At 38.0% G+C, this 27513-nt stretch overlaps 5 protein-coding genes across 11 annotated transcripts; 2 read left to right on the top strand and 3 right to left on the bottom strand.

Moving 5' to 3' along the window:
• Window positions 1-647: 647 nt before the first annotated feature.
• Window positions 648-7076, bottom strand: LOC306997885 (uncharacterized protein). 4 transcript variants are annotated; one of them, XM_079611457.1, is made up of 4 exons: window positions 6600-7076; window positions 4759-5209; window positions 2596-2874; window positions 648-1813 (listed from the first exon to the last, which is right to left on the bottom strand). In XM_079611457.1, the coding sequence occupies exons 2-4, from the start codon at window positions 5168-5170 to the stop codon at window positions 1344-1346; spliced, it is 1161 nt and encodes a 386-aa protein (XP_079467583.1). In that variant the 5' UTR covers window positions 5171-5209; window positions 6600-7076; the 3' UTR covers window positions 648-1343. The 4 variants fall into 4 exon arrangements, with proteins under 4 accessions (XP_079467583.1, XP_079467584.1, XP_079467581.1 ...); XM_079611458.1 differs by having other exon boundaries at window positions 649-1813; window positions 4759-5193; window positions 6600-6811; XM_079611455.1 differs by having other exon boundaries at window positions 652-1816; window positions 6600-7047.
• On the top strand, window positions 6693-8519 carry LOC306997529 (calcium-activated chloride channel regulator family member 3-like; the record flags this gene model as incomplete). The annotated part of the gene is given in 7 exon segments (XM_079610832.1): window positions 6693-6704; window positions 7503-7619; window positions 7717-7867; window positions 7964-8069; window positions 8155-8205; window positions 8207-8309; window positions 8469-8519. Coding segments are annotated over 7 exon segments (591 nt in total).
• An 815-nt stretch (window positions 8520-9334) lies between these two features.
• Window positions 9335-17184, bottom strand: pnkp (polynucleotide kinase 3'-phosphatase). Of its 2 annotated transcripts, XM_079610398.1 has the most exons (17): window positions 17037-17184; window positions 16888-16934; window positions 16493-16747; window positions 15362-15625; window positions 14988-15067; window positions 14852-14909; window positions 14633-14740; window positions 13453-13524; window positions 13287-13335; window positions 12564-12634; window positions 12212-12304; window positions 11423-11519; window positions 11280-11341; window positions 11013-11122; window positions 10841-10928; window positions 10300-10367; window positions 9335-10163 (listed from the first exon to the last, which is right to left on the bottom strand). In XM_079610398.1, exons 1-17 carry the CDS (start codon window positions 17161-17163, stop codon window positions 10043-10045), a joined length of 1770 nt encoding a protein of 589 aa, XP_079466524.1. In that variant the 5' UTR covers window positions 17164-17184; the 3' UTR covers window positions 9335-10042. The 2 variants fall into 2 exon arrangements, 1 of the variants encoding a protein (XP_079466524.1); XR_013797295.1 differs by lacking the exon at window positions 9335-10163 and having other exon boundaries at window positions 11210-11341; window positions 17037-17175.
• On the top strand, window positions 17069-24303 carry LOC306997211 (TRPM8 channel-associated factor homolog). Of its 3 annotated transcripts, none has more exons than XM_079610395.1 (8): window positions 17069-17206; window positions 20352-21102; window positions 21178-22169; window positions 22261-22355; window positions 22496-22709; window positions 22804-23043; window positions 23128-23465; window positions 23809-24303. In XM_079610395.1, exons 2-8 carry the CDS (start codon window positions 20486-20488, stop codon window positions 24049-24051), a joined length of 2739 nt encoding a protein of 912 aa, XP_079466521.1. In that variant the 5' UTR covers window positions 17069-17206; window positions 20352-20485; the 3' UTR covers window positions 24052-24303. The 3 variants fall into 3 exon arrangements, with proteins under 3 accessions (XP_079466521.1, XP_079466522.1, XP_079466523.1); XM_079610396.1 differs by lacking the exon at window positions 17069-17206 and adding an exon at window positions 19006-19083 and having other exon boundaries at window positions 20392-21102; XM_079610397.1 differs by lacking the exon at window positions 17069-17206 and adding an exon at window positions 20105-20164 and having other exon boundaries at window positions 20392-21102.
• Window positions 24304-24442: 139 nt separating this feature from the next.
• Window positions 24443-27513, bottom strand: LOC306997213 (endonuclease domain-containing 1 protein). Its single transcript, XM_079610399.1, has 3 exons — window positions 27141-27513; window positions 25138-25294; window positions 24443-24883 (listed from the first exon to the last, which is right to left on the bottom strand). The coding sequence occupies exons 1-3, from the start codon at window positions 27435-27437 to the stop codon at window positions 24492-24494; spliced, it is 846 nt and encodes a 281-aa protein (XP_079466525.1). The 5' UTR covers window positions 27438-27513; the 3' UTR covers window positions 24443-24491.

Below are 27513 nucleotides of genomic sequence, written 5' to 3'. Positions count from 1 at the left end.
ACCTCCATCATATTACAATTTATTTTATTGTAATAATATCTCACAATATTACAGTTTCAATGTATTTATCATTAAATAAATGCAGCCTTGGTTAGCATAAGAGACTTCTTTCAAAAACATAAAAACGTAAAGATCGTAAAGCGTGCTACTCTTGAACAGTAATGCGTCTCTCTCTGTATGTGTGTGTGTTATTATACTATATATTTAATATATAGTATAATATATATATAATATGCATACACACACATGTATGTATATATATATATATATATATATATAGAGAGAGAGAGAGAGAGAGAGAGAGAGAGAGAGAGAGGCAGTAAATTGTCTGTAAGTTCTGATTAAAAAGTTACTTTACAATTATATATTATAAAATATATTTATTAGATAAATAGGCAAATTATAAAAAAAATATTATTATATAACTTATATTTAATATACTTATTAATATAAATGTATCATTAGGTTGCTTTACATATTAATGACAAAAGATCTGCTGTCTTTTGTTTTTAAGTCAATTTCAAAAGCTATGTAAAATAAGTTACAATTACTTACAAAAAAATTGTTAAGTACAATTTTTTTTACTACTACTTCAACTTTAGTATGTTTTTAGCAAGACACTGACTTTTTTTTTTGTTTTTTTTTTTAATTGGCACAAAACCCATACTTGAACGTAAATTTGATTTCTCAGTACCCTGATGTACACTAGAGTGAAAGTTCTGATTTCTGGAGTCAGGGCCGTTACAACTAATCCAACCCTGATTTACTTTGCATGTGAAAAATGTCATGACACATTTCAGTGAAATATAACTTTATAATAAGAGGCAAGCAGTTATTGAAATTAACAGACTTATAAGTTCATACTAAACCACATATGAGTTGACATTAGACATAACATACACTCTTTTGTTAAAATCAGTCGTAAAGTGTGTCCCAAACATAATTGGAAGAAATTCATAATTTTGCACATCTTTAAGCTTACCAATGACCTTTTTTTTCTCGGATAATGCAAGATGATTACATACATAAAGCTACCTTGGTCCGAACTGCAATTTCAAAAGTTACTTACCATCTAAGATTCACATTGAGTGTTAGTTCGCAAACAAACCAAAGTAAATAAATAATAGCAATAAGTCTATTGTTCTATTTCTCCGAAGTGTTACTGATTAAAACATCAGAGCACTGAATATAATACTTTCCTATGAAACTGAAAAAAAATGCACATGTTGATGTTTCAGGTATTGCATCAGACAAGCAACATCCTGAAACATCTACAGGACAAAAGACTTGTGGTAGTGTTGTTCCTACTGACTGCATATAACGTCCCAATAAATGAGCATCACTCAATCGTGCTTACACAATCCATTCTGCACAACAGCGTTCTTGGTTGAGGATGAAATCTCTAAAGAAGGTGGGCTTGAAGTGCTTTCTTTGCACCCCTCCGTGGTTTGAGAAGTCTCAATGTTACTGCCCGATTGAGAAGGTGACCTTTTGTGGACTTCCACGAGAGAGACCTTCCAAGGAGAAGCTGTTGGTTCGATTTTGGGCATGAGGAACATGGGACATGGCTCAAGAGTCTGCGTTTGAGCTTCATGCACGTTCGGACTAACTGAAGAGTCCGTCTCAGGGGATTCGAGCTTGGGTTGGTGGTTCCTGGTGAAATTGGAGAGCTGCTCGAGGACCTGGATCTGGCGGTCCATCATTCCCAGCATGCTGCAGTGGAAGGCTCTCTGCTCGGCCAGCTGTTCTCCGAGCCGGTGGTTCAGGATGGTGAGCTGCTGGAGGATGAGGCTGCTGGTCTCCTCAGAAGTTCCTGCTGGGATGAAACAAGAAAAACTGTGACTCATGAGGTCATTAAGTGTGTGCTCACACTTGGCATGTTTGATTCGATTAAAACGAACCCTGGTGCGATTGCTCTGTTAGTGCGGTTCATTTGAATAAGTGTGAACGCTGCCATCCAAACTCTAGTGCGCACCAAACAAGGGGACCAAGACCCCTGAAAGGATGGGTCTTAGTCAGCTTCCAAACGAACTCTGGTGCGGTTCGAATGAAAAATGAACGCCATACGGTCCAAAGACATATGCGAACCAAAGACAGGACATGATGTCACAAGATGCGAACCTAAGATGGACAGAATGCTCAACCATACCCGTCTTTTCTAGGCATAGTTCGGTACAGGCATCAGAACCGCGTCTCCTCGAAGCAGATCTTCGTTTGTGTGTGTGTGACGGAGGGATTCCTGCCCATAAGCACTTCAAGAGTTCTCAGCTGGTCAAAATACCATCATATTTTAGCTACGCACATACATCGAGCGCATTTATCCCAACACACAGCACCAACACACAGCATTGTTTTGGATGTTCCGTAAGTTCCGTCACGAAATATACGTAATAAAAGGCGACCAATCAGGTTGTGAACATATCCCTATACCTTTAGGTTCGGTATCTTTAGGTTCGGTGTTAAAATGTCAATGTGAATGCTAAGCGGACCAGGACTAAATGTTTGTTTTTTTTGGTTGGGACCAAACGAACCAAACTACAAGTGTGAACACACCCTTAGTTTGTTGTACCACACAGAATTGAACCAGAATGTCACCTGAGAAATCGTCCTGGCCACAGTCGGCGGCATCTCTTGTACTTTCTGTACTGTTGGGAGTGCACAGGGATGGTGGTTCGGTCTTCACTGCATAGAGGTATTCTCCTGACAAGCCCAGGGTCATAACTTCATCTGGTCCCACAGCCCAGCTTGGAGGCACAGAACCAGCCATGTCATCTGGATTCAGGCTCTCGTCAACATCAGGATCAAGTTTAGACATGCTCTCAGGATCACAGTTTGGGATTAAGCCTTCAGGGATTACGCCTTCAGGCCAAGGACCTGAAAGAGGAGATAAACAGGACCAATCCTCATCTCGTACAGTGATCACAATTATAAGGAGCAACTCTAGAGAGACTACGATGACATTTAAAGCGATACTCCGCCCAAAAATGAATAAAGGTTTGGAACAACATGAAGGTGAGTAAGTAAATAAAGCCTGAATTGTCATTTTTGGTTGGAATATCAAACCTGTATCAAAGTCTGTGTGCAAAAAGGGAAAGTCTAACTCAATGTTTCCCAACAGTGGACATTTTGAATGTCTCCCTTATCTGACCCATTTATTTCTGGTCTTGGAGTCTCTACTATTGAGCTGAGTTTAATCAGGTGTGTTTGATTAGGAAGAGTTTGAAAATGTGTTTACATGGCACCATTTTAAACTAAAAAATTCAGAAAACTTTTTATGCGTTTTGGCCGTTCATTTACACGACAACAGCATTTTGTGAGCCCGTAAACGCAAATTTGTGTGCAAGTTTTTGAAAACGATACTGTTGTAAACTACAAAACCGTGATGGTTTCTCATAGTCATGTGTATGCGTATTATGTGTTCAGTCTATAGGCGCATAGTGTTTCTTTACAAAGTGACATCGCCATCTACTGGCCACCTATGAATAATACAGTGTTTTTAGTTGTTTTTGTGGATCCATTTGACAACATTGTTGTCTGTATACGAAAAACTATATTTTTAGTACACCGTTGACATGTAAACGTACCCTTGGTGTTATTCCAGAAACAGGGTTGGGAAATGCTGGTCTAATTATTGCCCTGAAAACAAGGCAATAATATCAAGAACCTGATCAAATTAAAGGAATAGTTCACCCAAAATTTTCTGTCATCATTTACTCCCCCTCATGTTGTTCCAAACCTGTATGACTTTCATTCCTCTGCCGAACACAATAGAAGATATTCTGAAGAATGTTGTTTTGTCAACCAAAGAGTTTTGACTACCACCAACTTCCATTATATGGACACAAAGAAATTTCTCAAAATATATATTTTTTTATGTTCCACATAAGAAAGACAGTCATGTGGATTTGTAATGAAGATGAATAACATGATAACAGAATTTTCTTTTTTTTGGGAGAACTCTCCCTATAATATATAAGATAATTCTCAATTAGCAGGTCATGAAGTAAAAATAATAATATGTAACTAACCATATAATTGTGCAAAATTACTATAAATGATTAAGCGCATCAACTTAAAACAGCATATAAATTGGAGCATAAAAAAGTTCTCATATCTTTTTTCTTTGTCTTTTTTATGGCGTCAAATGATGCATGTTAAGGCTGTGAGGTTAAAGCAAGAAAATACGACTGGGTCGCCACAATTTCTAACGTAAAAATATAATAGTTTACCCAAAAATGAATATTCTGTCATCATTTATACACCAAACCCCAGGTGACTTTCTTTCTTCTGTGAAACTCTTTTTGTGTTCCACTAACAGGCTCTTTCGCCTACAAAGAAAGTAAACTGGGAAATATGCTAATTTGATTCCAATGATGTTAAACCTGGTGCAACAAGTCTAAATATATGTGAACGTGAATTGGATTTGAGAGTTGTGGTGGAGGTGGAGATTATCAGTGAAGAACAACTTCTCACAAAATCGCACGACTTTAGAAGATTTGGAAATCATATCATAAGGAGCACTTTTGTGACATTTTCGTGAGCCTGACAGCATCCGATTACGTCCTCACATTCACTGTAAGGAGAAGAGCAGCATCAACATCCAGCATCCCATTCTAACATTAGTCTTCCACAAAACACAAAGGTCTGGAATGACATGAGGGTGATTAAAGGACAGAATTTTCATTTTTGGAGGAACTATTCCTTTGCATATACACAAATAAACTGCAGGTCATGCAAAAAGGTAATGGGCAGCAGTACTGTCTGTGTGGTCATCCAGGTCCGCGAGTGACCGTCCGAGAAGGTCGTGACCATCTGTGAGGTTGTCCTCCCTGCTTCCCGTCTTTGGTCTGCGCACCAACATGTGATCCAGCATGTGAAAGTAGCGGAAAGACTCGACGGCAGAGAGGCGTGCAGCTGGACTTCGGTAGCTGGCCAGTTTGATCTTACGGTACTTATGTTTAAGGCTCTTCCAGCGGTTACGGATCTGGGTGACGGTGAAGTGGATGCCCCGCTTTGCCAGACTCAGACGGAGGCGTCGGAAGAGGGATTCGTTGCGCTGGCGCTTCTTGTCCAGCTCGTGGACCAGACCCATCTGCTCTATGAGGGCCAGCATGGCAAACGTGTCCGGTTCTGTCCACCACTTGTTGGGCTTCTTCTCATTCAGGTTCATGGTGTCCTTCCTGTTTGAGGCCCCTAAACATGCAACCCACTTCAGAAAGAGGGCAGATTAAAAAAACTCGATCTAACTCTCATTACTAAATTTAAAATGCATTTAAAAAGCATCACAATGAAATCAAAATGGACAATTCTTGTTATTTATGGAATATTGTGGTATTTTTTTTTATAAATGATTTATTCCTTTTGACATTTTTTTTTAACTCAGGTGCCCTCATAATCTTTAATCAAAATAAATTCCCCTCCCTCTTGCAATAACTTCTCTTCTCTGATGATGCGTTTTACTGGCGCGAGGGCGGGAAACCTGTCACTCAAATGAGATGGACCAATAGCAAACCACAATCATCAAATCAACTCCCCATGGACAAAAACAAGTATTGCCCTACATTTTTGGGGGGGTTCAAGAAGCCGTTTCACTTGGATATAAATCATAACAGGGAAGAAAACATTATCGTAACTTCCATTTCATGCTGACTTTCATTTCATGTCAGTACTTTTTCATATTGTGAGGTCTGAGACCACAATGAAAATCTAGGATTCAAAATATAGAATCCTAGATATGAATGGACCATTAGTAGGTACAATTTTTTGACACTGACCATGTAAAGTCTTTTGTAAAAAGGGGAGCGTACCAAATACTCAAATCGGCATGAAACAGAAATTGTCGCAATGGATAAGACACATGCCTTTGGTGTGAGAGACCCGGGTTCGAATCCACTGTGAGACACCAATGTGTCCCTGAGCAAGACACTTAACCCCTAGTTGCTCCAGAGGCGTGCGACCTCTGACATATATAGCAATTGTAAGTCGCTTTGGATAAAAGCGTCAGCTAAATGAATAAATGTAAATGTAAATTGCAATCACATTTTTTGGTCTATTGTGATGTATATCTGAGTGAAACGACTTCTCAAACGAGAGATAAAAATGTAGAGCACAACTTAATTGTATCCATTGAAAATGTATTAGATTGCTAATTTGCTACAATCTCATGCAAGTAATAGGTTGTTGGAGGGAAGGGATTATATTGTCCCGCCCTCATGCACACCTCATAGATTAAGAGGGCACATTAATTTAAAAAGAATAATAATAATAAAATAATGACATGCACAAATAAATCAATTAACTCATTTGCACAAATAATAAACTTGTGTGTTCCATAAACAAACAAGTATTGTCCATTTTTATTTCATAAGACATTATTAAATTCGTTTAAATATATATATTTTTTTCTATTAAAAACTTATAATAACATGTGTAAAGGGGAAAAACAATTATTAATTTTGACTAGTGGTCTCAGACATTTAGACCCCAATGCAAGTCATTATTGTACGTTATACAAAATTAGGTCTAAGTTAGTCATTATTAAAACAAGTGAAATTCAGTATAAACCTCAACAGCATAAAGCATTCCCATTCTACACAGACCTGTTAAGTTGTAGGCCTCCTGCACATACTGTAATGCAGCAGGGATTCATCGAAAACGCCTCTGCGTCGACCGAAACGCGGTAAATTGGCGAAATGACAGGCTGCGTAAAAACATTTAGACGGTTGTTGATTGTGAAATATTGTGAATGATATCAAGACACTGAGCACATCTGTTTACTTCATACTGTGCCTTTTCCCTCTTGGTTTCTCATAGAAATAGAACGAGCGGGTAGAATGGCCATTACCATCAAACATGAAATCTGACAGAGGCAGACATTAGCGGTCCGAATTATGTTTCCAATAAATCAGATACGATAGGTGTACAATTATTATGACTCTTCGTTGTGTAATTTCAATTTAACGGCATTTAAAAATGACAAGTGTCGTTTTTCTAATGTTAATTACTGTCCAGAACGTTACTTGCGTTGGTCAGCCAGCCGGCGTTGTCACGTGATGAATGTTACTTTTCACAGCGCTGATTAGGATGGACCAATGGCAGCCTTTTGTGAATATTTGATCATGAGTTTTGTAAATACTCGTGTACAGATTGTTATGGCGTATTTTTTGTTTGGTCTGTCACATAGGAATCTGTGGACTGAATATAAGTTTGTGATTATTAATTTAGGTGTACAACTGTCCACCGTAAGACAAAACAAACCCTGAGATTTGGATGGGGCTCACTGATCGATTCAGCTTTCTGGGCCATCTAGCGCCCTCTGTTGGATCATACTTTGATAGAAAACATTTACCTTTTGCTTTGCTTTGTAAGTGCGATTTCTACTGCTCCCGCTTGTGTTTGAACAACATTACATCGTGACCTCGTTACTGCCACCTTGTGTATCGGAGAAGATGTAGTGTTTCTCAACGAACAACGGGGGGCGTTGGAAGCAAGATTTTTGAAAGGGGGGCGTTCACGAGTTTACACCAAAAGATCCAGGCAATAAAGAAGCTACGATACTAGGTCCACCCCACTGGAATAGTGAGGAATTTACCAGAGCAAGAACAGAGTCCTATGAAAAGGCACAGAGAATTATGCCATTTTTATTACGTGTCAAATATGAATCCATTCAATAATTTAATTAACATACTGCTAATGCAATTTCTATGTGAAATGCAGGCAAAAATTATAATTGATAATGCTAAACCAGCATACGGTGATAAACCCTACACTCATCAGTATGGTGAATGTGGAGCTGAGGGTCAGTACATTCATTTCACCCCAAACTTTCTCAGAGACGACACACTCATTACGCCTTATGGGTCAAGAGGTGAAGGTCATTTGTTATCCTTCAACATTTTTCCAGGTTAATACAGTAATATGTTTGTTATATTGTATACAAGAATGTTTATTTGTTTGTTTGCAGGTTTGGTCTTGGTTCATGAATGGGCTCATCTGAGATGGGGCGTTTATGATGAATACAGTGAAACAAAGCCATTCTACTACTCAAATGGCCATGTTGAAGCTACAAGGTCATAAAACTTGAACAAAAAGAAAGCGTATTATTAAAATCTCCTCGGAAATCATTTCAACCATTGATTTCCTGCTTATCTTTAGGTGTAGCAACAACATTGAAGGTCAGTTTTATGATGAATCACTTCAACCGTGCCACAGATGCAAAAACTTTACTACCGACTAAGGGGTGCAAGTTTTTTCCTAACAAATGTAAAAAAACAGTCAGCTCCATAATGTTCTTACCAAGCCTGGATTCTGTAAGTACAGATTTGACATGTTTCCAGACATGCAAAATGTATCTTTGGTCATTTGCAGTGCATTGCATGCAAACATATGGAATGAAGTAATTATTCGAAATATTTGGTTTCAGGTGATCTCATGTTGTCGTGAAAATCGTTTGTCATTTGGAAACCAAGGTCCCAGAGTCTGGAGGAAGAAAGGAAAGGCACACAATCCAAGATGCTTGAAGTCCAGTGTGAAGTTTCCACAGTCTGTGTTGGTTTGGGGACCCATGTCATCGGCTGGAGTTGCAAATGAAATGCAAAATTTGCTCTCATCAGAAAAGAGGACTTTGGTCCACTGTGCTTTATTAAATCCAGAGTCAACGCAGCCGTCTACCAGGACATTTTCAGAGCACTTCATGCTTCCTTCATTTTCCAGCAGGATTTGCACCTGCCCACACTGCCAAAAGAACCAAAACCTGGTTCAATGACCATGGTATTATTGTGTAATTACTGTGTGATTTCATGCAATATTCAAATTTTCTGGGATTTTGATTTCGTGGGTTTCATAAACTGTAAGCCATAATCATCAAAATTATAACAAATAAAGGCTTGAAATATCTCACTTTGCATGTAATGAGTCTATATAATATATTATTTTAACCTGTTAAGTTGAATTCTTGAAATAAATCCACTTTTTGAGGATATTCTAATTTTATGACCAGCACCTATATATATAATATGAAGTTAATTCTTACAGTGAAGAAGTTTCTGTCTGCCCATTTTTTAACTATTACACCACATTCAACTTGATGCTAACTCATTTCTGATGCTGTTGAGCCATAATTACTTAAAGTTTAAGAAACGTTGCGAGAGGGTTAAACTGTTTTTGTGGCAATCACAATCTTCATAAACCATCTTCTTTTTTCCCCGTGAATGTTCTGTAAAAAGCAGTCCTAAAACTATTATTGTGATCTCTTCTTGCCCGTCGTCACATCTCGGCTTTTCACACAGATTTTAAAAAGTCTTTTAGTGTGGGCCAGCCTTAAGCTGGGATTCCAGAGATGTATAGTGCTTAAACACAACATTTAGAATATAAGCTTTCTGAGATTTACAAAACAATCTCAGCTCTAAATAAAGTCTTGTTTTACAGACAAGAACTTAAATCACACCAAAAACACTACACAAAAAAGTGGTTCTTCAGCAGTTCTTTGCAGTGCTTATGGTGCTATATAGCACCACTGCCATTTTAAGAACCTGTTAAGCCCAGTTTGGTTCTTCAGCGGTTCTTCGGGTGGTTAAGGTGCTCTTATGGTTCTATAACACCATTTGACAAAGGTGAGGTGCTATATGGCACTTAAAGTGGTTCCCCTATGATTACAAACCAATGAACCACTTTTAGTGCTATTTAGCACCATTTTTGTTTAGAGTGTAGAAAATATTGGATCAAGTTAATTGTTTTTGATCAAACTGAAACAAGCAATTGTTTCCTCATTTTATTTTTTTACAAGACAGTTGTATTAGTCTTTACAACAGCACGTTGATTTTAGCAGCTACAAATAAATTTACCAAACAACATTTAAAAAGTAACAAATTAAAGAAAGTGAAAGACAAGTGTAAAAATGAGAGGACAAGACAATTTAACACAATATTTAAATTAGCATTGTATTATCAGTCATGTTCCGAATTTTCAGTGAATTTTTCTTCTGCTAAGTTGGGTTGTTCAGCCTTTTTGTTTTTGTTCTTCATTTCTCGCACAAACGTCAGACTCAGCCCTCAGAGAACTGCCTGAAGAGGAACTCCGATCTTTTGTCACTGAAACTAGGCACAAAATGAATCTGCAGGATTTCAGAGAAGCCCTCAGACAAACTGGGTGCCACAAATTTTTTCCTACGGAGAACAAGAAAAAGTCTTGTATGAGTAAGCAAATAAAGATCAAAGATAAAGAAGCTTGTTCAAAGCTGTGATTTCCTGGCAAAATGATCAGTTACAGTGGAATAAGCACAGCTTGCTGCTGTTCACTCACTTGTAGCTGTGAATCACCATGTCATTGACATGAACATGCTTTGTGGCAGAAGGAATCATCTCACGAAACTACAGCAAAAAAACAAAAACAAGATAACATCAATCAGTGACTGACTTTGCATTTTTGGACTTGCATTTTTACAGTTAGTAAAATGGTATAATTTTTATACAGAGTTTTATATCTAAAGTCACCATGAAACAGAAGTTGAGATAGTCTTTTCTTTCCTATGGTGGCATATATCTGAGTGAAAGGGCTTCTCCAGAGAACATTTGTTTAGGGCGGGACTTGATTTTGTCCATGGGGAATTGATTGGATGGTTGCGGTTTGCTATTGGCTGATCTCATGTGAGAAACAGGTTGTCCCGCCCTCATGCCAGTAAACACATCATCAGAGAAGAGAAGTGAATTTTCACATTAATTAAAAAATAATAATAACAATAAAAATAATTTATAATACCAGTAAATACTGCAATAATAAATAAGTATTGTTAATTTTGATTTCATGGTAACTTTAATGTAAAAACGACAGAAAAGACAGATACCCTGTTGTTATGCTTTGCTTGATCCAGACTGGTTGAGAAGTTGAAACACCTGCAGGGGACTCCGGCGCTTTGACTGACATCTACATATCTGTGGAGAAAATCATTAATGGTGCCATTTCAGTTGAAAAGACAAAGACAAAGAAGCATCTGCTTTGGAAACAGAGGTAGGCACCTTTTTCTCGACTCGGGGTCAGGGTTAGTGTTATCCACCGCTACGCTCTGGCCTTCCTTTAGAGCCCGTTCGCAGGCTGACACACACTGCTGCCAGGAGCCAAGCATGTCCTAGAGTTCATGTGCAGATGTCACGGCATTAAAAGGCAGTTAAAACAAGATATTATACACTTTTAAATCCTCCTGAACCAAATTTACCCGATCCTGCTCTTGGAGATCTACTTCTTGTCTCTGGGTTCTCTGTTGTGTTAGCAATGTAACAACTCACCCTGTTCACATATGCATAGCCCTTTGGAATGACGTGTGTCTGGAAGAACGTGGATTTGCCCGCTGCAACAACAAAAAACAAGGGTTATTATATCAGAAAAAGTGGTCACCTGGAAAGAGACAAACACTGAAAAAAAGGCTCACATCCAGGGAATCCCACTGCTACAATGACTTCCTGTTTGGTAGATGTGAGGGATCTATCAGGAGGATCGTAAAGATGCATTTTGGAGTCTAATTTCCTCTGGACAATGATACAGAAACACAAAACATTATTTCAGATGTACAGTAATGTCCAAAAAGTTTGGGCCAGTAAGATTTTTTAATATTTTTGAAAGAAGTCTCTTATGCTCACCAAGGCTGCATTAATTTGATCAAAAATAACACACAAAAAGTAATATTGTGAAATATTACTACAATTTAAAGTAATTTAGTTTTCCATTTGACTATATTTTCAAATGTAATTTATTCCTGTAATGCAAAACTGAATTTTCAGCATCATTACTCAATGTCACATGATCCTTCAGAAATTATTCTTATGTGCTGATTTGCTGCTCAAGAAACATTTCTTATTATTAATAATGAAAACATTTGTGCTGCTTAATATTTTTGTGGAGACCATTAGACATTTTTTTTAGGATTCTTTGATGAATGAAAAGAACAGCATTTATTTGAAATATATATATTTTTGTAACATTATAAATGTTTTTAGTGTCAATTTTGATCAATTTAATCCATCTTTACTGAATTATAGTACTTGTTTCTTTAAAAAAAAATCTTACTGACCCAAAACTTTTGAATGGCACTGTGAAGTATCCAACTAAGGTACAAAACATAAATAACCATACATGTAAATAACCCAATACATAAATAACCCAATAGAATGTGAAAAATGAGTAAGTGAAACAAAAACATTCAAAAAGTCAAATCGTTTACAGGGTCCAACTCTGGCAAGCTGAACTGAGCGGGTTTCCAGCCCAAGAAGTATTCCTCTGGGGTGTGAAACTGAAGACCAATGTTGAGGGCAAACTGAGGGCATAAGAGATAAGGGGGAAAAACCTGTAAAGCTGTATTTTGTCAAAAGCCCACAACATTGTAAAGTTTCCTTTTTTGTTATACTGAAATGGAGCAAGAAAAACACTACCATGCCCTCTTGTGGCCAAACCAGAGTAAAGCTATTACACGTGATTTACATTTACATAATTTCTTATAAAATGCAGTAACTCTTAGTAACAGTCACAAATTCAATCTGCTTATGAGTAATGAAGACTGGAGTTAACGTCATTACCAGTCTGTCACTGCAGGAGAAGTCTTTCTTCTTTTTCCCTGGGGCCCAGTTAGCAGGACGTCCTGCTGCGTCTGTAAATGAGGGAAAACCATAACTGAGCATGCAAATCTGAAATATTATTGGGTCATTTTGCACTATGTGCAGTAAATAAAATACATAAAATAAAATTGTAAAACAATGTTTATTTCAAGTGTGGGTACGTATCTGCAGTCAGAGTAATTGGCGTGCCGAAAGGTAGCGGGACGTTTGAAAGCGGAAAACATACGGAGAGCAACACCTTATGTTTCTGCTCTGACAGCCGGAAGATCACGCCGAATACGGTGAGTGCATGTAAGAAATCGGGAATGGTGAGAGAACATTGGACTTGGTATGTTTTTCGTCTTCAGACCAAACTTGTGTCTTCAGCCGACAACGTTTAATCCTGTCAAGCTAGCGCGCTTCGCATAGCGTTTATGCATTAGGTCAGTTTACGGAGAGTAGGCGGTCTTTTGTGGCTGTTCGAACACATTTGACCACATGAGCGTTTACACTACAAAAGCAATCCGGTCGAATGTGTTTTCGACTACCTCTGGAAGTGGTTGAAAGTGGACAAGCTCAGAACGGTTTAGACCCCGTTTACACCTCTATTTAGCGCCATCCACTTGTGATCCGATCGACCAAAAAAGCATCTTAACACCAGGTGTAAACAGGGCCTTAGACTTGAATGAACTTGATTTAGCTCACCTCCTACATAGAAGCTCTGTGACACATCTATTGTAACTCCACCATTCGCCTGCAAAAACACAACAGTGTCTTAATATACATAGGCTACTGGGACTGAACTTGCTGCTTGTATGTAATGTAAAGCAAATTATACTTTAAAATGCAAATAACCACAATAGTGATTCACCTTCTCACTAAGATGTTCCCACATTCCGATAACAGGCTTTCTGTAAATACCAGGGGCTGTGGAAACAAACACCTGAAAAAAGACAACGTGTTCCCATTCGTAAATAAGTTAAAGGAAATAGATCTACTACACTCAATATTCAAATTTGCTTATGCTGCCACTAAAAGGTTCCCGGTCAGTAAGGTAATAAATTAATAATCTTATTCAGCAAGGATGCAATAATTGATCAAATTGAAAAGACATTTATAATGTTACAAAATATTTCTATTCCAAATAAATGGTGTTTTTTTGTTGTTGTTTTTTACTTTTTTATTTCTGAAAAAACTATCACGGTTTCCACAAAACTTCCACAACTTTTTCAACATTGATAATAATAAGTAAAAAAAAAAAAAAAGATTCTTGAGCAGCAACTCAGCATATTACAATGATTTCTGAAGGATCATGTGACACTGAAGACTGGAGCAATGATGCTGAAAATTCAGCTTTGAAAATGGTTCTTTTAAATGGTAATAATCATTCACAATATTACTGTTTTGACTATTATTGATCAAATAAATGCAGCCTTGGTGAGCATGAGATTTCTTTCATAAACATTAAAATAATTTGTTACATTTATAATAGCGCTTTTCTGGGTACTCAAAGCGCTTTACATAGAATGGGGGAATCTCCTCAACCACCAGCAATGTGCAGCACCACCTGGATGATGCGACGGCAGCCATATTGCGCCAGAACGCCCACCACACACCAGCTTATTGGTGGAGAGGAGAAGGTGAAGCCAATGAGTATATATGGGGATGCCATGATGATGGACAGAGGCCACTGGGCAATTTGGCCAGGATGCCAGGATACCCCAACTCTTTTTTGAAGGGCAATCTGGGATTTTTAATGATCAGAGAGTCAGGACCGAAGGACAGTGATTTTTGACAGTATAGTGTCCCCATCACTATACCGGGGCGTTAGGACCCACACAGACCACAGGGTGAGCGCCCCCTGCTGGCCTCACTAACACAGCAACCTAGTTTTCACAGGAGGTCTCCCATCCAGGTACTGGCCAGGCTCAGCCCTGCTTAGCTTCAGTGGGCAACCAGTCTTGGGCTACAGGTATGATATGGCTGCTGGTAATACTCTTACAGACCCCAGACTTCTGAACAGTAGTGTATGTAGTGAGCGTGTCATTAACCTGGATGGGCAACTTAAGTGTCTGTAGAATATCCTCAGCTTTGGACTTGAACACCTCCGGTCTGAGTTTTCCTCGAGATATTCCCATCTGATTGGTGAAAAATACCACCTAAACAGAGCAAAGTAAAACCAATTAGACATTTATTGATGCTCTAACTTCCGTTATGAAACATTATCTTATACTGACAACATCAACAAGTGATAGTGGATTAAGAAGCACCTTGTATCCTTTCTTCAACAGACTGGCCAGTCTGGGCTGAATCTCTAGGAAGAGAATCCTAAACAAGAGTAAAACATCATCAAGTGAGAGACAACAAACAGCTGCAGGGTATAGTAAGTTCTTCAACCAGACTCACTTCCAGTCATCTGGACTTGTGGGAAATACTTTCCCAGACTTTGTAGTGATAATGCAGCCGTCAATGTCAAAACCCGCGACCTGAATCACACAAAACAGCATGAAACATTATAGAAGCATAATGTTTTTAAATGGTTAAACACTATGTGCCAAATAAACACTACAAATATGTGCCGAATGAACACTACATGTATGTGCTGAATAAACACTATATGCTGAATAAACACAATGTGCTGAATAAACACTGTGTGCTGAGTAAACACTATATACTGAATAAACACTATGTGCTGAGTAAACACTATGTGCTGAATAAACACTATGTGCTGAATAAACACTATGTGCTGAATAAACACTATGTGAAAGTTCATGTCTTACTTTGGAGCTTTCTGGAACCCCTGCTGCAGTGAACAGCATAAGGCTGCCGATCTGTTGCCAGTGACTCTGAGAGCAAGTGGAAGACGTAGCGCTGGGTTTGAGAGTTGGTGGGTCCAGGTTTTCAACACTCTCTCTCTCAGCAAATGCTTGTAATTGCTTAAGCTTTATCTCAGATGAGGTCTCTTCCTCTTCATCATCCTCATCGTCACGCACTCGTTTCATGCGAGTGTCATCCTTCTCTGGGCTGCGAGGTCGTTTTGTTGCCTGAGAAACAAAAGCCAAGGTTTTATGGGACATTTCATTTGATTTTTTGACATAAAATAACTCTAATAATAATAATTTAAAAGAAAAAAATGGGTTGAAAGTTTTTGAAAATATCTGTACCATAGACATGGAAAATGTAAATTTCCCAATAATATAAAATAAATGTTTATTTTATGAATGTATACACTCCTGCAGACTTGAATTAAGTAACCTTTTATCTTTATTAATGTATTCTTCAATATTGTTTTTGTCCTAGCTCACTGTTTCTTGCCTGTTTCTTCAAAACACACAGAAAAATATAACAGTGATTCTAAAGCATAAATACAATATTATTATAAAAACTTCCCAAAAAAGAAATAACTGCAGTAATACAATTGATGACATCTATATAAATTCAGAATGAGGAAATGCATTATAGCCATTCAACTGTGGTACAGAATCGCCATGTGCCAACATTTATATTTCCTTCTGTAAAACTATGTTATATAAAGTTTATCTATTATTATCCAAATATGTTTAACTTATTAAAATGCAGCAAAAATACTGTTGTCAAATAAATGTGCAGACATTTATAATAGCAATTTGGGAGGATGACTGTACAAAAAAAATCCCAAAATAGAAATAAATAATAATAATAATGTATTGCCTTTTTTAAACACTGTCCTTTTAATTCCAACAATGCAATTTGTTGTCGTTTTACTTTTTTTTACTTTTACTTTTTTAAATCATACTGAGAGATGGAAAATGTTGAGATTTATATAGGTCTTTTGGCCAATTTGATGCATCCTTGTTGAATAAAAGTGTTAATTTCTTTCCATTATTTTATTTTTGTATGTCCAGTCCCACTACCATGGATTATCCTGATACCTTTTTTGAAGATTTAGAAAAGAAATCCTGGATGCTCCTTTTGGGATCATTTGAGATTTTCTTTCCGCCCCTGCTTTCATCTGCTACATTTCTATTCTTCTGAGGAGAGGAAGACTTTTCGTTTGAATTTCCAACAAATTCCACAGTGAACGGGTGGGACTGATCAACCAAGTACAGTGTGCAACCAGATGTCAGACATCCAGACTCGCCACGACCCAACGACTGACCGTCCAGGGAAGATGGGTTGGGCCCGAGCTGTGGAAACACAGTTTGGATTGTATTCACTTATGCTTTCCTAGATTTAAGTATTAAGAAAATAATTGGTTTCATAAAATTTACTCTATAAAGTAAATTGTAACATACTGGGTTTTTTTTTTGTTTGTTTGTTTTTTTACCTGCGTAACCAGAACTTCCTGTTTGGCATAGTTGGCCACAAGTTTGACTGTCAAAAAGAGAAGCACTACGTTAGGCTATTCTTTATGAGCAGACACAAACGTGACACGTACAACTTTTTGTATAGGCTGGGTGTGATGTGAAAACCCACCCTGATGCCTCGAGCATTTCTTGTCTGCAATTCTGGATTCAGGGCCTCGACCTAACATAAAAGCTCGACCATCAGCCAGCGCCACCCGAGCTCCATTCACACTCATTAGTGCGCACTGCATCGCCATTCACATTCAAGAACAGCTGGACTGCAGGAGGAGAGAAGTTACGGTAAGAAATACAATGATTTAATATTAAAATAGTCCAAATGTATGCTAAATTACCAATCTTCTGTACATTTAGTATTTATTTAGCGAGCTAATTATGAATATTTAAACTGATAACTGAAAAGTAACTCATTAGCTAAATGCCGTAACTTCGTTTTAATATGTATTTTAATGTTTCATGTGTAAAAACAATTACCTTAGTCGGACTTTGACACCAGAGGGTAGTAGTTGTTGTTTATTTTGAACATGTAAAAAAAAAATATATATATATACATATACATATATATACACATACATTATATATATATATATATATATATATATTATATATATATATATATATATATATATATATACACATACACATTTATAAAACAAAAAATATATATATACAGACATGCATACATATACAAACTTAAAATCAAAATAGCAGCTAAATAAGGTCATGTACTTCTCAGCACAATCTTCCAAAATTATTGTAAGTAATTCAAATTAGAAGTTCCCATGTTCAAAAAGGAAGTTCATAACAAACTTTTCAAGTCCTACCCCCTTTCTCTATGTCTATCCTTTAGTTACATACAAAACAATTTGATTCTTCTTTAGTTCTTTTATACATACATCTTTTCATACACCGTATATCTACCTACAGTTCACATAAACCCATGCATTCACATAAATACAGATGTATAGATACAAACATACACCCGCATTTAAATGTTTTCCCCTTTTCTTTTCTACTTTCATTTCCGTATATCTTATTCATTTCCCTCTATCTATAGCAGATCAAATAATAACACCTCCATACTAAACTTAATTTGTAGACCAAGGAACCAATATACAATACTTTCACCTCGAGTCCTTTTCGTATCTATTTAATATATTCAGTTTAAATAGTCTTTTTAATTTACTTATTGTTGTACATGATTTCATCTCTTCATTGCAACTGTTCCATACATTAACCCCTTTGGTTGTGATACAGTGATATTTAGAATTTGTTCTTATACATTGCTTTTTAAATACAAATTTTCCTCTAAGTGATGTTTGCTCTCTCTCATCTGAAACAGAGGGATCATAGGCTCAAGCTAACTTTAAACCTGCGCAGTCTGTGTGAAACTACAAAGTTTCTCAAATATAGATTTAAATCAGGCCACCTACATTTTACTAAATACACAAGACAAAATCCAAATAACACTTACACGTTTTCTAAAACTTTACGGTTAACGTTACTTCTTGTGATTCAGTTGTTGTACGCTCACGCTGTCACCGGTCCGGTTCGTAAATATTTCCGATGTGAAACAACGGCTCCCATAGTTTGGTTCCCATGTCATTGGGAGTCGCAGTTAGTCATCTATAGTTTCTGCCACACCAGTTAACTTGCTGTAGTTAAAGTTACTACAACAGTGTGGCGACATGGTGTTGGCCACCGCTGTCATTAACCAATTTAGTATTTTTCTCAGTTACATTATCACATGTTTTTTATTGTGTAGCCCACTAAAACAAACTGTATACCTTTTGTAAGTTTTTAAAAACAGTTAATGATAGAATGTGCTTTGTTCTTGGTTGCTCACAACCAGTGGGACACTACAATAGATAGATAGACGCGCCAGTAAACACGTCATCAGAGAAGAGGAAAAATCATGTGCACAGATAAAACATAGCCTATAATAAATAGGCTACTGCTATATTTCATAAAAAAAAATAAGACTTGTCCGTTTTTATGGTGACTTTAAGCTGGTAGCGTATACACGGGTTTCTGTGCAACGTCATCACGTAGATGCGCGCGTATCTAAGAGGCAGAAAGCAACAGTCTTTACGGCTATATCTAGCAGAAGCAGAGATGACGCGGAGCTGTTGTGCTGTAAACTGACCTAAATGCATAGGGTATGTCAGGTTTTTATGATTCGCAAACTTAGTTGGACAATTTCATACTAGTCAACTAACTAACTTTTTACATAATGTTATATTAATATGCAAATGAAACACAAGCAAACAGATTCAACTCTGAAATTGCAGTTTATTATTGAGTCAACAAGAATTTACAAACAATGCGAAATCTACTTTAATTACAATGTTCTTTTACAGAACTTGGCATAACATATAGCGGTCTTGCCTCTTGGATGCGCGCGCATCCGGTATTGTTTGTATACAAGAAACCTGTGTATTGCATTGCAACAATTAAAAGTAGCCTGTCTGTTTTCTAGTATTTGTGTTGAAAGGTGGATTTAAAACTTTGTTTGTGCAGTACCTGAAAATCAGGACAAAGTGCACAGACAAAAGAATAGTATGAGACTATTCAGTTTGCTTACGCCTGTTAGATGACAAATCTTCAGTTTACACAAATATTATCATGAGGATATCCTGCTAATAATTATGGCTTGATAAACATAGTTTATTTACTCTGCATAATGCAGTACCAACAGTTTAGTTTAAAGTGGCAAGTGTTTGTGTCTTACAACTATGGAACCCCGTACTAGACAAATGGAAGAAAACATTGAATATTTCATAGTCTGAAGCTAAAAATCAGAGTCTGTGCCCATCATACGCTTAGTGATTTTCTGTGAAATTTGTCAATTATTACTGCTCAAAATCTGCAGACTGGCTCTGACTTTCGCCAACTAGAGTTGATTCCTCTTGACTGTAAATCTGGCAAAAATTTGGACAAAAGTTGTGTAGTGTATTCCAGCATTCCATGATATCTTGTTTTTTCTCCCACACGTCATTTGGGGAGCTCTGTACGAAGCTACTCGTCTCACGTACAAACGAGTACATACAAATGCTGTAGGGAGTGGTTGGTGGTGGTTTCTAGATGAACAAACAAAATTAAAAAGGTATTTTATGGGCGTGCTCCTAGGGTGTCCTCCTTATGGGTGAGCCATAGTCATAGCCACAAACACATTCCCACAGTAGTTACACAAAGCTAAAAAGGAAAGTCATTTGAGCTTCTTTGTATCTACAGATAAAGGTGAGTGTGTGCATATTTTTATAAGTTGCAATTTTTACATTTGTAGTCACAATTGGGATGGGAAGTAAAGTTTCAATTGTGTTTATTTCAGATTTGTGTATACTACTATATATTAAATGTAATTACAAAATTATATTTCTATTTGTTTCTAAATGTATGAAACTTGCGTTTTTCTGTCTTTGTGTAGGACTGAAAACCAATCGGTATAATTTTTCTGCATTTCACAGGCTCTGGTTGAACAAACACAGTGTTCAGACCCTTTAAAACTGACTGTCAGTTAAGAGTGATTTGAATTGACTTACTAAACAGAACTAATTCACCATGGCACGCGAAGAAGACTACTACACTCTCATGTCTGGGCTGCAGGAGCTTGATTGCCGAGGGAAAGCAGTGCCCAGTGATCTTGTACTAATAGGTGAACATGCCTTTCCACTTGTCATGAATCCAAGAGGTCAGGTGCTGATGGCTGCATCTCATTACGGCCAGGGACGTATAGTGGTGTTGGGACATGAGGAATACCTAACAAGCTTTCCTGGCCTCATAGAGAATGCTCTAATGTGGCTTATGCCATGTACCGGTGATGCCGGCATTGTAGGAATTCAGGGGGGTTTACGTTTAGTAGCTGAAAACTTGAACTACTGCCCTATCAAGACAGAGCTAGGAGACTTCCGTAATGAATTCGCTATATATATCACAGATGCTTACAGTGTCGAGACCTGTGCAAAGGATCTGGTTGCTTTCCTCAAAGCTGGAGGTGGTTTGATCATTGCTGGCCAAGCATTGAGTTGGTCTTGTGACCATCCACAAGAAAACACTTTAAAGAACTTTCCAGGAAACAAGGTGTGCAGTGTTGCAGGAATTTATTTCTCTGAACTCCCAGGAGAAGTTGGCAACTTTCCTGTTCCAAAAAACATCCCTTCTAGTTGGCTTTCTGTATCGTAAGTTCAGCACACATTTTTGCTTTTAACCCATTCTTTAACAAACCATTCACTATCTGTCTTGTCTTTTTTCAGAATAGGCAAAGACTTCAAAGATGATCTAGAGTTCCTGCTAAAAGGTGTGTCCGAGTTTGACACCCAAGGAGGGGCTATAGCATCTGAGGTGATGGTGCACGGACCATTAGCATTCCCCATTGCAGTCACTCCTGCTGAAAAAGCATTCATTGCTGGTGCTTATTATGGACAAGGTCGAGTAATTCTGGTATCCCATGAAGGCTACCTGGGCCGGGACTCTTTGTCCACATTCATGATCAATGCTATCAAGTGGCTTGATGAGGGTCGGAAGGGTGTTATTGGGATCCTACCCAGCCTCAAAGCAGCCCACGTGGTACTGAGCAAATCAGGTTTAGATTGCCAGTTGACTGGCTTCAGAGAAGATCTAAGCGTCTATGTCTGCACTTCCTACAGTGATGCCCAATGTGCAGAGATCCAAGAATTTGTTGCTGAAGGTGGAGGACTTCTGATTGGGGGTCATGCCTGGTATTGGGCTCAAACCCACTGTGGCTGCAATGTGATGACCGAATACCCAGGAAATCATATTCTTAACAAGATGGGATTGTGTCTCTTAGGCAATACCTTGGGTGGAGGGTTATATAAGGCTCTAGATATAGAGCATAGTTGTAGAGAGCAGTACCACTTTCGTAGCATGCTGCAGCGGTTTGCTGAACATGTAAGCCTGGGGAAAGAATTGACTGCTCATGAACAGGGCTGCTTGAAGCAGCTGGGCAGTGACTGTGCCAGTTACCTTCGTATGCGTTCTCATGACAGTGCCGCCTACACCTCAGTGGTATCAATTCTTAGTGACATAGTGAAGGAGGTAGGTGTTCCACAGGTGTGCAGTAATTGTCCTGTCGAATGTGCTAAAGACCACCTGATGCTCCACGTTGGATCTGAGTTATACAAAGTGTCGCCTGATCCTGATACCCTTCTTCCATACATCATCAAGGACAGACCCAACTTGCCCACTGTGTCTGATGCAAGAGTTCGGATCAATGCTAACACTGGGGGTACGAAAGATTTCTTGCCAAATGCAGGAGGAAAATGTTATTCCTTGTTTAAGTTTTACTATTTTAAGCACTATAAAATTTCTTGTTTCAGGTTGTGAAGAATGGATAAGCACTGGCTTATATATTTCTCCTGGTATGAAGACGTACATATCAGTACCTTCAGAGATCGTTGGGAAAAATTGGCAGGTAATCAATAAAGTCTACTACATGTTTCCGATCAAGGAATAGTGCTGTATGTAATAGCTATACTTGTCACTTTAGATACAACCTTATTGCACATAGGGCTTGGAAAGCATGTTATTTACATGAGGAGATATTCTATGTAGGTGCAGCTTGGTTGCCAGACAGATAACATTGGTGGAGCAAACATCCTGAAACGGGCTCCTGTGGTCCATGAGCGATTCCCTTTGGACACAGAAATGGTCCAGGTCTGGAATTTGTGGGGAGGGCTCATCTATCTAATAGCACCTCCCCAGAGCAAAGTGGATGGGGTGGAAATTGTCGTGCAGGTCTCAGTACAGGCTCCATACTTCAAATCTGGTAAGAATTCTGAATTAATATTCAGTGAGAATCACAGTAAGGTTTCTATTCAGAACATTTAAAGGTACATGATAAAACCTGTTCTGTCCCTCAGGAGAGACTAGTGTAGCTGACTGGGTGAGCGGGATCCGTTCGGCTCCTGCTCCCTGGGCAGAACTTGAGTTTGAGAACATCATCATCACATTAGAATCCGAACTGGTAAGGAATCTGGACTGCCCTGATGAGGTGGCTACGTTCTGGGATACCATAATGAGAAGCATAACTGACCTGGCAGCAAGGCCTGCCAAGTTGCCCCGCAAGGAGCGGTTTGTTGCAGATGTTCAGATCTCTCACGGTCAGTGTTACTATTGCTGGGATAAAAAACTAATTATATTCCCACAATCCTGACTATAACACGTTCCCCCTTTCACCCCCTCAGGTTTCATGCATGCTGGATATCCCATCATGATGCACTCCAACTCTGCCCCAGCACTAATAAACGTAAAGGAAGCCTATAACAGTGGTCTTTGGGGAGCCATTCATGAGTTGGGTCATAACCAGCAGCGTGGAGTTTGGGAGTTCCCTCCACACACCACTGAGTGCACCTGCAACCTGTGGTCATTGTACGTACATGAGGAAGTTCTGCGAATTAATAGAGCTAATGCTCATCCAGCCATCACTCCAGAAAACCGTCAGGCTCGTACCAAGATGTATATCAGTGGCGGAAAGGATTTAAAAAGCTGGAGCATGTGGACGGCACTCGAGACTTACATGCAGGTAAGAGCAGACTGTGTATAGTGTTTTAACAGTTTGTTTAATCGGTTAAATGCATGTGTTTTAAAACATTGTTTGATAATGTACAATTTTGGTTACATCATCATTGCCAGTATTGTAATTATTAAAGAGAGATTAAAGCAATAATGAATTATTTGTGAGCCCTAGAAGTAATCATTCATTATTTTAAGGTTAATTTTTAAAAACGAAACAATAAAAGCTTATGCGGAATAAATAAATATAAAATTGTAATTGTTAATATAATTATTTTAAAAATATAAAATATATATATTTATACCCATTTTTGTGTGTAATCTTCCATCATCTTTCTCATTTTTGTTTCAAGCTTCAGGAAAAATTTGGCTGGGACGCTTTTAAGAAAGTTTTTACTGCCTACCATACTATGACTGGAGTGCCAAATGACAACGCAGGCAAGATGAATCTGTATGCTGAGACCTTCTCCAAGGTGGTCAATGTGAATTTGTCCCCCTTCTTCAAAGCGTGGGGATGGCCCATCCAGCCCAGCACAGAAGAGAAGATCTCTCATCTCCCTGAGTGGAATGACCATCCTATGAGCCAGTACGCATAAGAACGTCTCAGTTTTAATATAATTGAGGGGTTAGATTAACTACAAAAAATGATATTTGCTTATCTGGAGTTTCATGGACATTATTGTATTCATGTCTCATTTGAATGAATAAGTGTGTAGATGAGCAATTTATTCATATCAATATGAGGCACAAACTTATACATATAACTTAAATATTCTGAATGGCTATTGGGCAAGTGGGCTAAGGTTATATATCCTGAACATGCATTTTAAAAACACAACATATACATACCAAAAACTACATGCATGTTAAACAACTGCCAGTATGGCATCGCATTTTGTATTGGTGTACTTTCCTTTCTTATGATAATTAATCATACATATTATTTTAAAAGATACTGAATGGTGCGTAATGTTGATGTGATTTGAAATACAGAATTATTAAGCCTTATTGCTAAAGTTTATTTGAAAGTGTTAATCTAAGCTCTGCATTGGCCGCTGAACAGCTCATTCACTGGTGCATCTGAGAATTGCTGAAGGAAGTTGACCATCTCATCTAGGCTGCGTTCCACAACAACATTCAGCTCTGTGTTGAGGGCAGTCGCAGCACCGCTTAGGATGGGGCGGCCGTTTTGATCGACGCAGCAGTAAGCGTTCCAGATGTACTCTGGGATGTTCACCCGTTTGACATTGTTTTTGATGATCCAGTTGTTAGAAGAAGGGATGGCACCAACCAGCACATAAGCCTGATGACAGTTTGCATTAAACAATGTGGTCAGTTTAGACTCATGTTTGTTCCAAGCGTTCTGGTTCAGCGTTGGGTTTTGAGGCACCACATTGGTCAGGGTAAAGGTGGCATTACGACTTGGAACTAACAGGAAGCAGTTATAAAGGAGAGAGAAAAGAAAGAAAAAATTGAAAAGAAATTCAGCAACTTTTGAGGGGATTTTAGGATGTTTTCGTCCAGGTAAATAATTTTGAATGTATATTATATTATGTATACTAAAGAGTAACTTTTAAGATTGGCAATACATGTAGTAATATTAACTGATCTATCTAAAACTACGACCTCAGTCACTGAAAAGGTCAACAGGAGGGAACACTAATCTTCATTAGTGGTTATACCTGCATGATGTCCGTTGGGGTTTAGGTGACCACGGTCAAATCCAGAGTTTGTGTAGTCTTCATTTAAAGCTTGTTTCTCTCCCAGATAGATGTCCTGGTTTTGCTGTGACAGCTTATATCCATCTTGCATTTCACTGGACCATGTGGGATTCACCAACTAGTAAAACATAATGTTTTTGATGGCTTAATGAGACGTCAAAATTACACTAATATACAATAATTCATTTTAAACTAAAAGACTCCAGTAAATATTTCCCAGGGTAATATTTTATTATATATTAAATAGTTTCTTTTGCTTTATTATTTTATTAAATTACATTTATTATATTTTAAAATCAGCTTCTGTATAAGCACATGCTATTTGTCACGGTTTGGGATTTGTTTCTTGTTCCTGGTTGTCTATCATGTGATCCTGCCATGTGTTCCCTTGTCTGTTGTGTCATGTTGTCATTGGTTCATTGTTTAATTATTCACAGGTGTCCCTTGCCTCGCCGTTAGTCCTGTATGTGTCCTGTATCCTGTAGCCCTCATGTTTGCTCTGTGTCCTTGTCCAGTATTGTTTGTTCTATGCCTAGGCTCCAGAATTTTGTTCGCTAGTCTTGGTTTGTGTTTCTGCTTTAGTTGTTTTTCCATGGTTTTGTTTTGTGTTTATCTTGTGTTGTAAATAAATTGCTTTTGGGTTTTCACCTCAACTTGCCTCCAGTGGACTTAAAGGAACACTCCGACTTTTTGGGACTTTAGCCTATTCAACTTATTCCCCAGAGTTAGATAAGTCCATACATACCTTTTTCATCTCCGTGCGTGCTATTAGTCTGTTTGACGCACCCACCGCTAGCCTAGCTTAGCACAAAGACTGGATGTAAATGGTTGCAGCTAGCATACTAATCCAAATAAGTGACAAAATAACGCAAACATTTTCCTATTTACATGTTGTGATTTGTATAGTCACAGAGTGTACAAAAAACAAAGTCACATGAGACACAGACATATTTTAACCGTATAAATACTGGGAACTATATTATCTGAAGGCGAAGCACTGCTACTTGGGCGGAGTGATAACCGCATCACCTGAGACGCGCTCTGAACGAACTCTCTGCTCCTCACCACGGCGCGTCTTAGGTGATGCGGTTCCCAGTATTTATACAGTTAAAATATGTCTGTGTCTCATGTGACTTTGTTTTTTGTACACTCTGTGACTATACAAATCACAACATGTAAATAGGAAAATGTTTGCGTTATTTTGTCACTTATTTGGATTAGTATGCTAGCTGCAACCATTTACATCCAGTCTTTGTGCTAAGCTAGGCTAGCGGTGGGTGCGTCAAACAGACTTATAGCACGCACGGAGATGAAAAAGGTATGTATGGACTTATCTAACTCTGAGGGATAAGTTGAATAGGCTAAAGTCCCAAAAAGTCGGAGTGTTCCTTTAATCGTCACATTATTGAATATTTATACCATTAGTGTAAACACAGCCTTTAGTGACAACATGCCCCAATAATGAGATAAGTTGTCAGATTAAAAAGCATTTTATTATTTAGCTTACTACTTTATTACTTATAATCAGCTACATTTAAAGAGTAAAACAGAACTTAATAACTTTAAAATATATATTTACAATAAAAAAAGATGTGATCTGACATTTATTTTAAAAAAAGCAACCCAAGTTCAAGTACACTGTAAAAACAAAAGTTGCTGCCTTAAATTTTTAAGTACAATCAACTTGGATGTTTCAGTCATTTCAAATTAAATTTCATTAAACTGACTTCTTGTGTAACATAAAAAAGTAGAAAATTGGTTACAATTGCGATGTAATCAACTAATTGGCATGTTGTCAACTAATGAATCATATTTTTTACAGTGTAGGAATATCATATAAGTATTTTTGTATTCATACGTTTAATTTCTTGTTTTATTGATGTTAGAAACAAACTAGATGCAGGATCCAAACACAAAAATAATCAGCACTTTCTGAAGGCACTAGAATAATAGATGTTACTCACCTGTGGCTCTACAAACCAGCGTGTCTCTCTGCCTCCACCATTACTTGACTGAAAGATGTATGCAGAATAGACAGCTATGCGGTAGTGTGTGTCGTAAAGTGTGGTGAAGTGATATGTGTTTAGAAAGCGCTGACATAAACGGACAACATTTGGCTGGGAAACTCCCAGCTCTGGAACTTTTTCCTTGTAGAAGAACTTGATGCAATCAGGTGAATCCCAGAAATTAGCCACCACATGTCCATCTGCTGGACCCAAGGACATGGCAGTGAGGACACACAGAATAAAAGAAACCTCCATAATGCAACAGGGCAGGCTAAATACAGATGACACGTCTTATAACAAGGCTCTCCTTTATAACTCCTCGCTGTTCTTC

This window comes from Phoxinus phoxinus, assembly GCF_949152265.1.
Source record: "Phoxinus phoxinus genome assembly, chromosome: 4".
Taxonomy (NCBI): Eukaryota; Metazoa; Chordata; class Actinopteri; order Cypriniformes; family Leuciscidae; genus Phoxinus; species Phoxinus phoxinus.
The sequence above is the reverse complement of the archived record's forward strand: the minus strand, read 5'-3'. Positions and strand labels throughout refer to the sequence as shown.

Excerpts from the sequence above, each read along its gene's own strand:
- LOC306997211 (XM_079610395.1), top strand. The coding sequence starts at position 20,486 with ATGGCACGCGAAGAAGACTACTACACTCTCATGTCTGGGCTGCAGGAG. Across the intron at positions 21,103-21,177 it reads TCTAGTTGGCTTTCTGTATC|AATAGGCAAAGACTTCAAAG; the intron begins GTAAGTTCAGCA and ends GTCTTTTTTCAG. Across the intron at positions 22,356-22,495 it reads TCGTTGGGAAAAATTGGCAG|GTGCAGCTTGGTTGCCAGAC; the intron begins GTAATCAATAAA and ends TATTCTATGTAG.
- LOC306997885 (XM_079611455.1), bottom strand. The coding sequence starts at position 5,170 with ATGAACCTGAATGAGAAGAAGCCCAACAAGTGGTGGACAGAACCGGAC. Across the intron at positions 2,875-4,758 it reads CCTGGATGACCACACAGACA|GTCCTTGGCCTGAAGGCGTA; the intron begins GTACTGCTGCCC and ends CTCCTCTTTCAG. Across the intron at positions 1,817-2,595 it reads TGGCCAGGACGATTTCTCAG|CAGGAACTTCTGAGGAGACC; the intron begins GTGACATTCTGG and ends GTTTCATCCCAG.
- LOC306997213 (XM_079610399.1), bottom strand. The coding sequence starts at position 27,437 with ATGGAGGTTTCTTTTATTCTGTGTGTCCTCACTGCCATGTCCTTGGGT. Across the intron at positions 25,295-27,140 it reads GCTGGTTTGTAGAGCCACAG|TTGGTGAATCCCACATGGTC; the intron begins GTGAGTAACATC and ends ATGTTTTACTAG. Across the intron at positions 24,884-25,137 it reads CCCCAACGGACATCATGCAG|TTCCAAGTCGTAATGCCACC; the intron begins GTATAACCACTA and ends GCTTCCTGTTAG.
- pnkp (XM_079610398.1), bottom strand. The coding sequence starts at position 17,163 with ATGGCGATGCAGTGCGCACTAATGAGTGTGAATGGAGCTCGGGTGGCG. Across the intron at positions 12,305-12,563 it reads TCTCCTGCAGTGACAGACTG|TTTGCCCTCAACATTGGTCT; the intron begins GTAATGACGTTA and ends TTATGCCCTCAG. Across the intron at positions 10,164-10,299 it reads ATGGTGATTCACAGCTACAA|GAAAAAATTTGTGGCACCCA; the intron begins GTGAGTGAACAG and ends TGTTCTCCGTAG.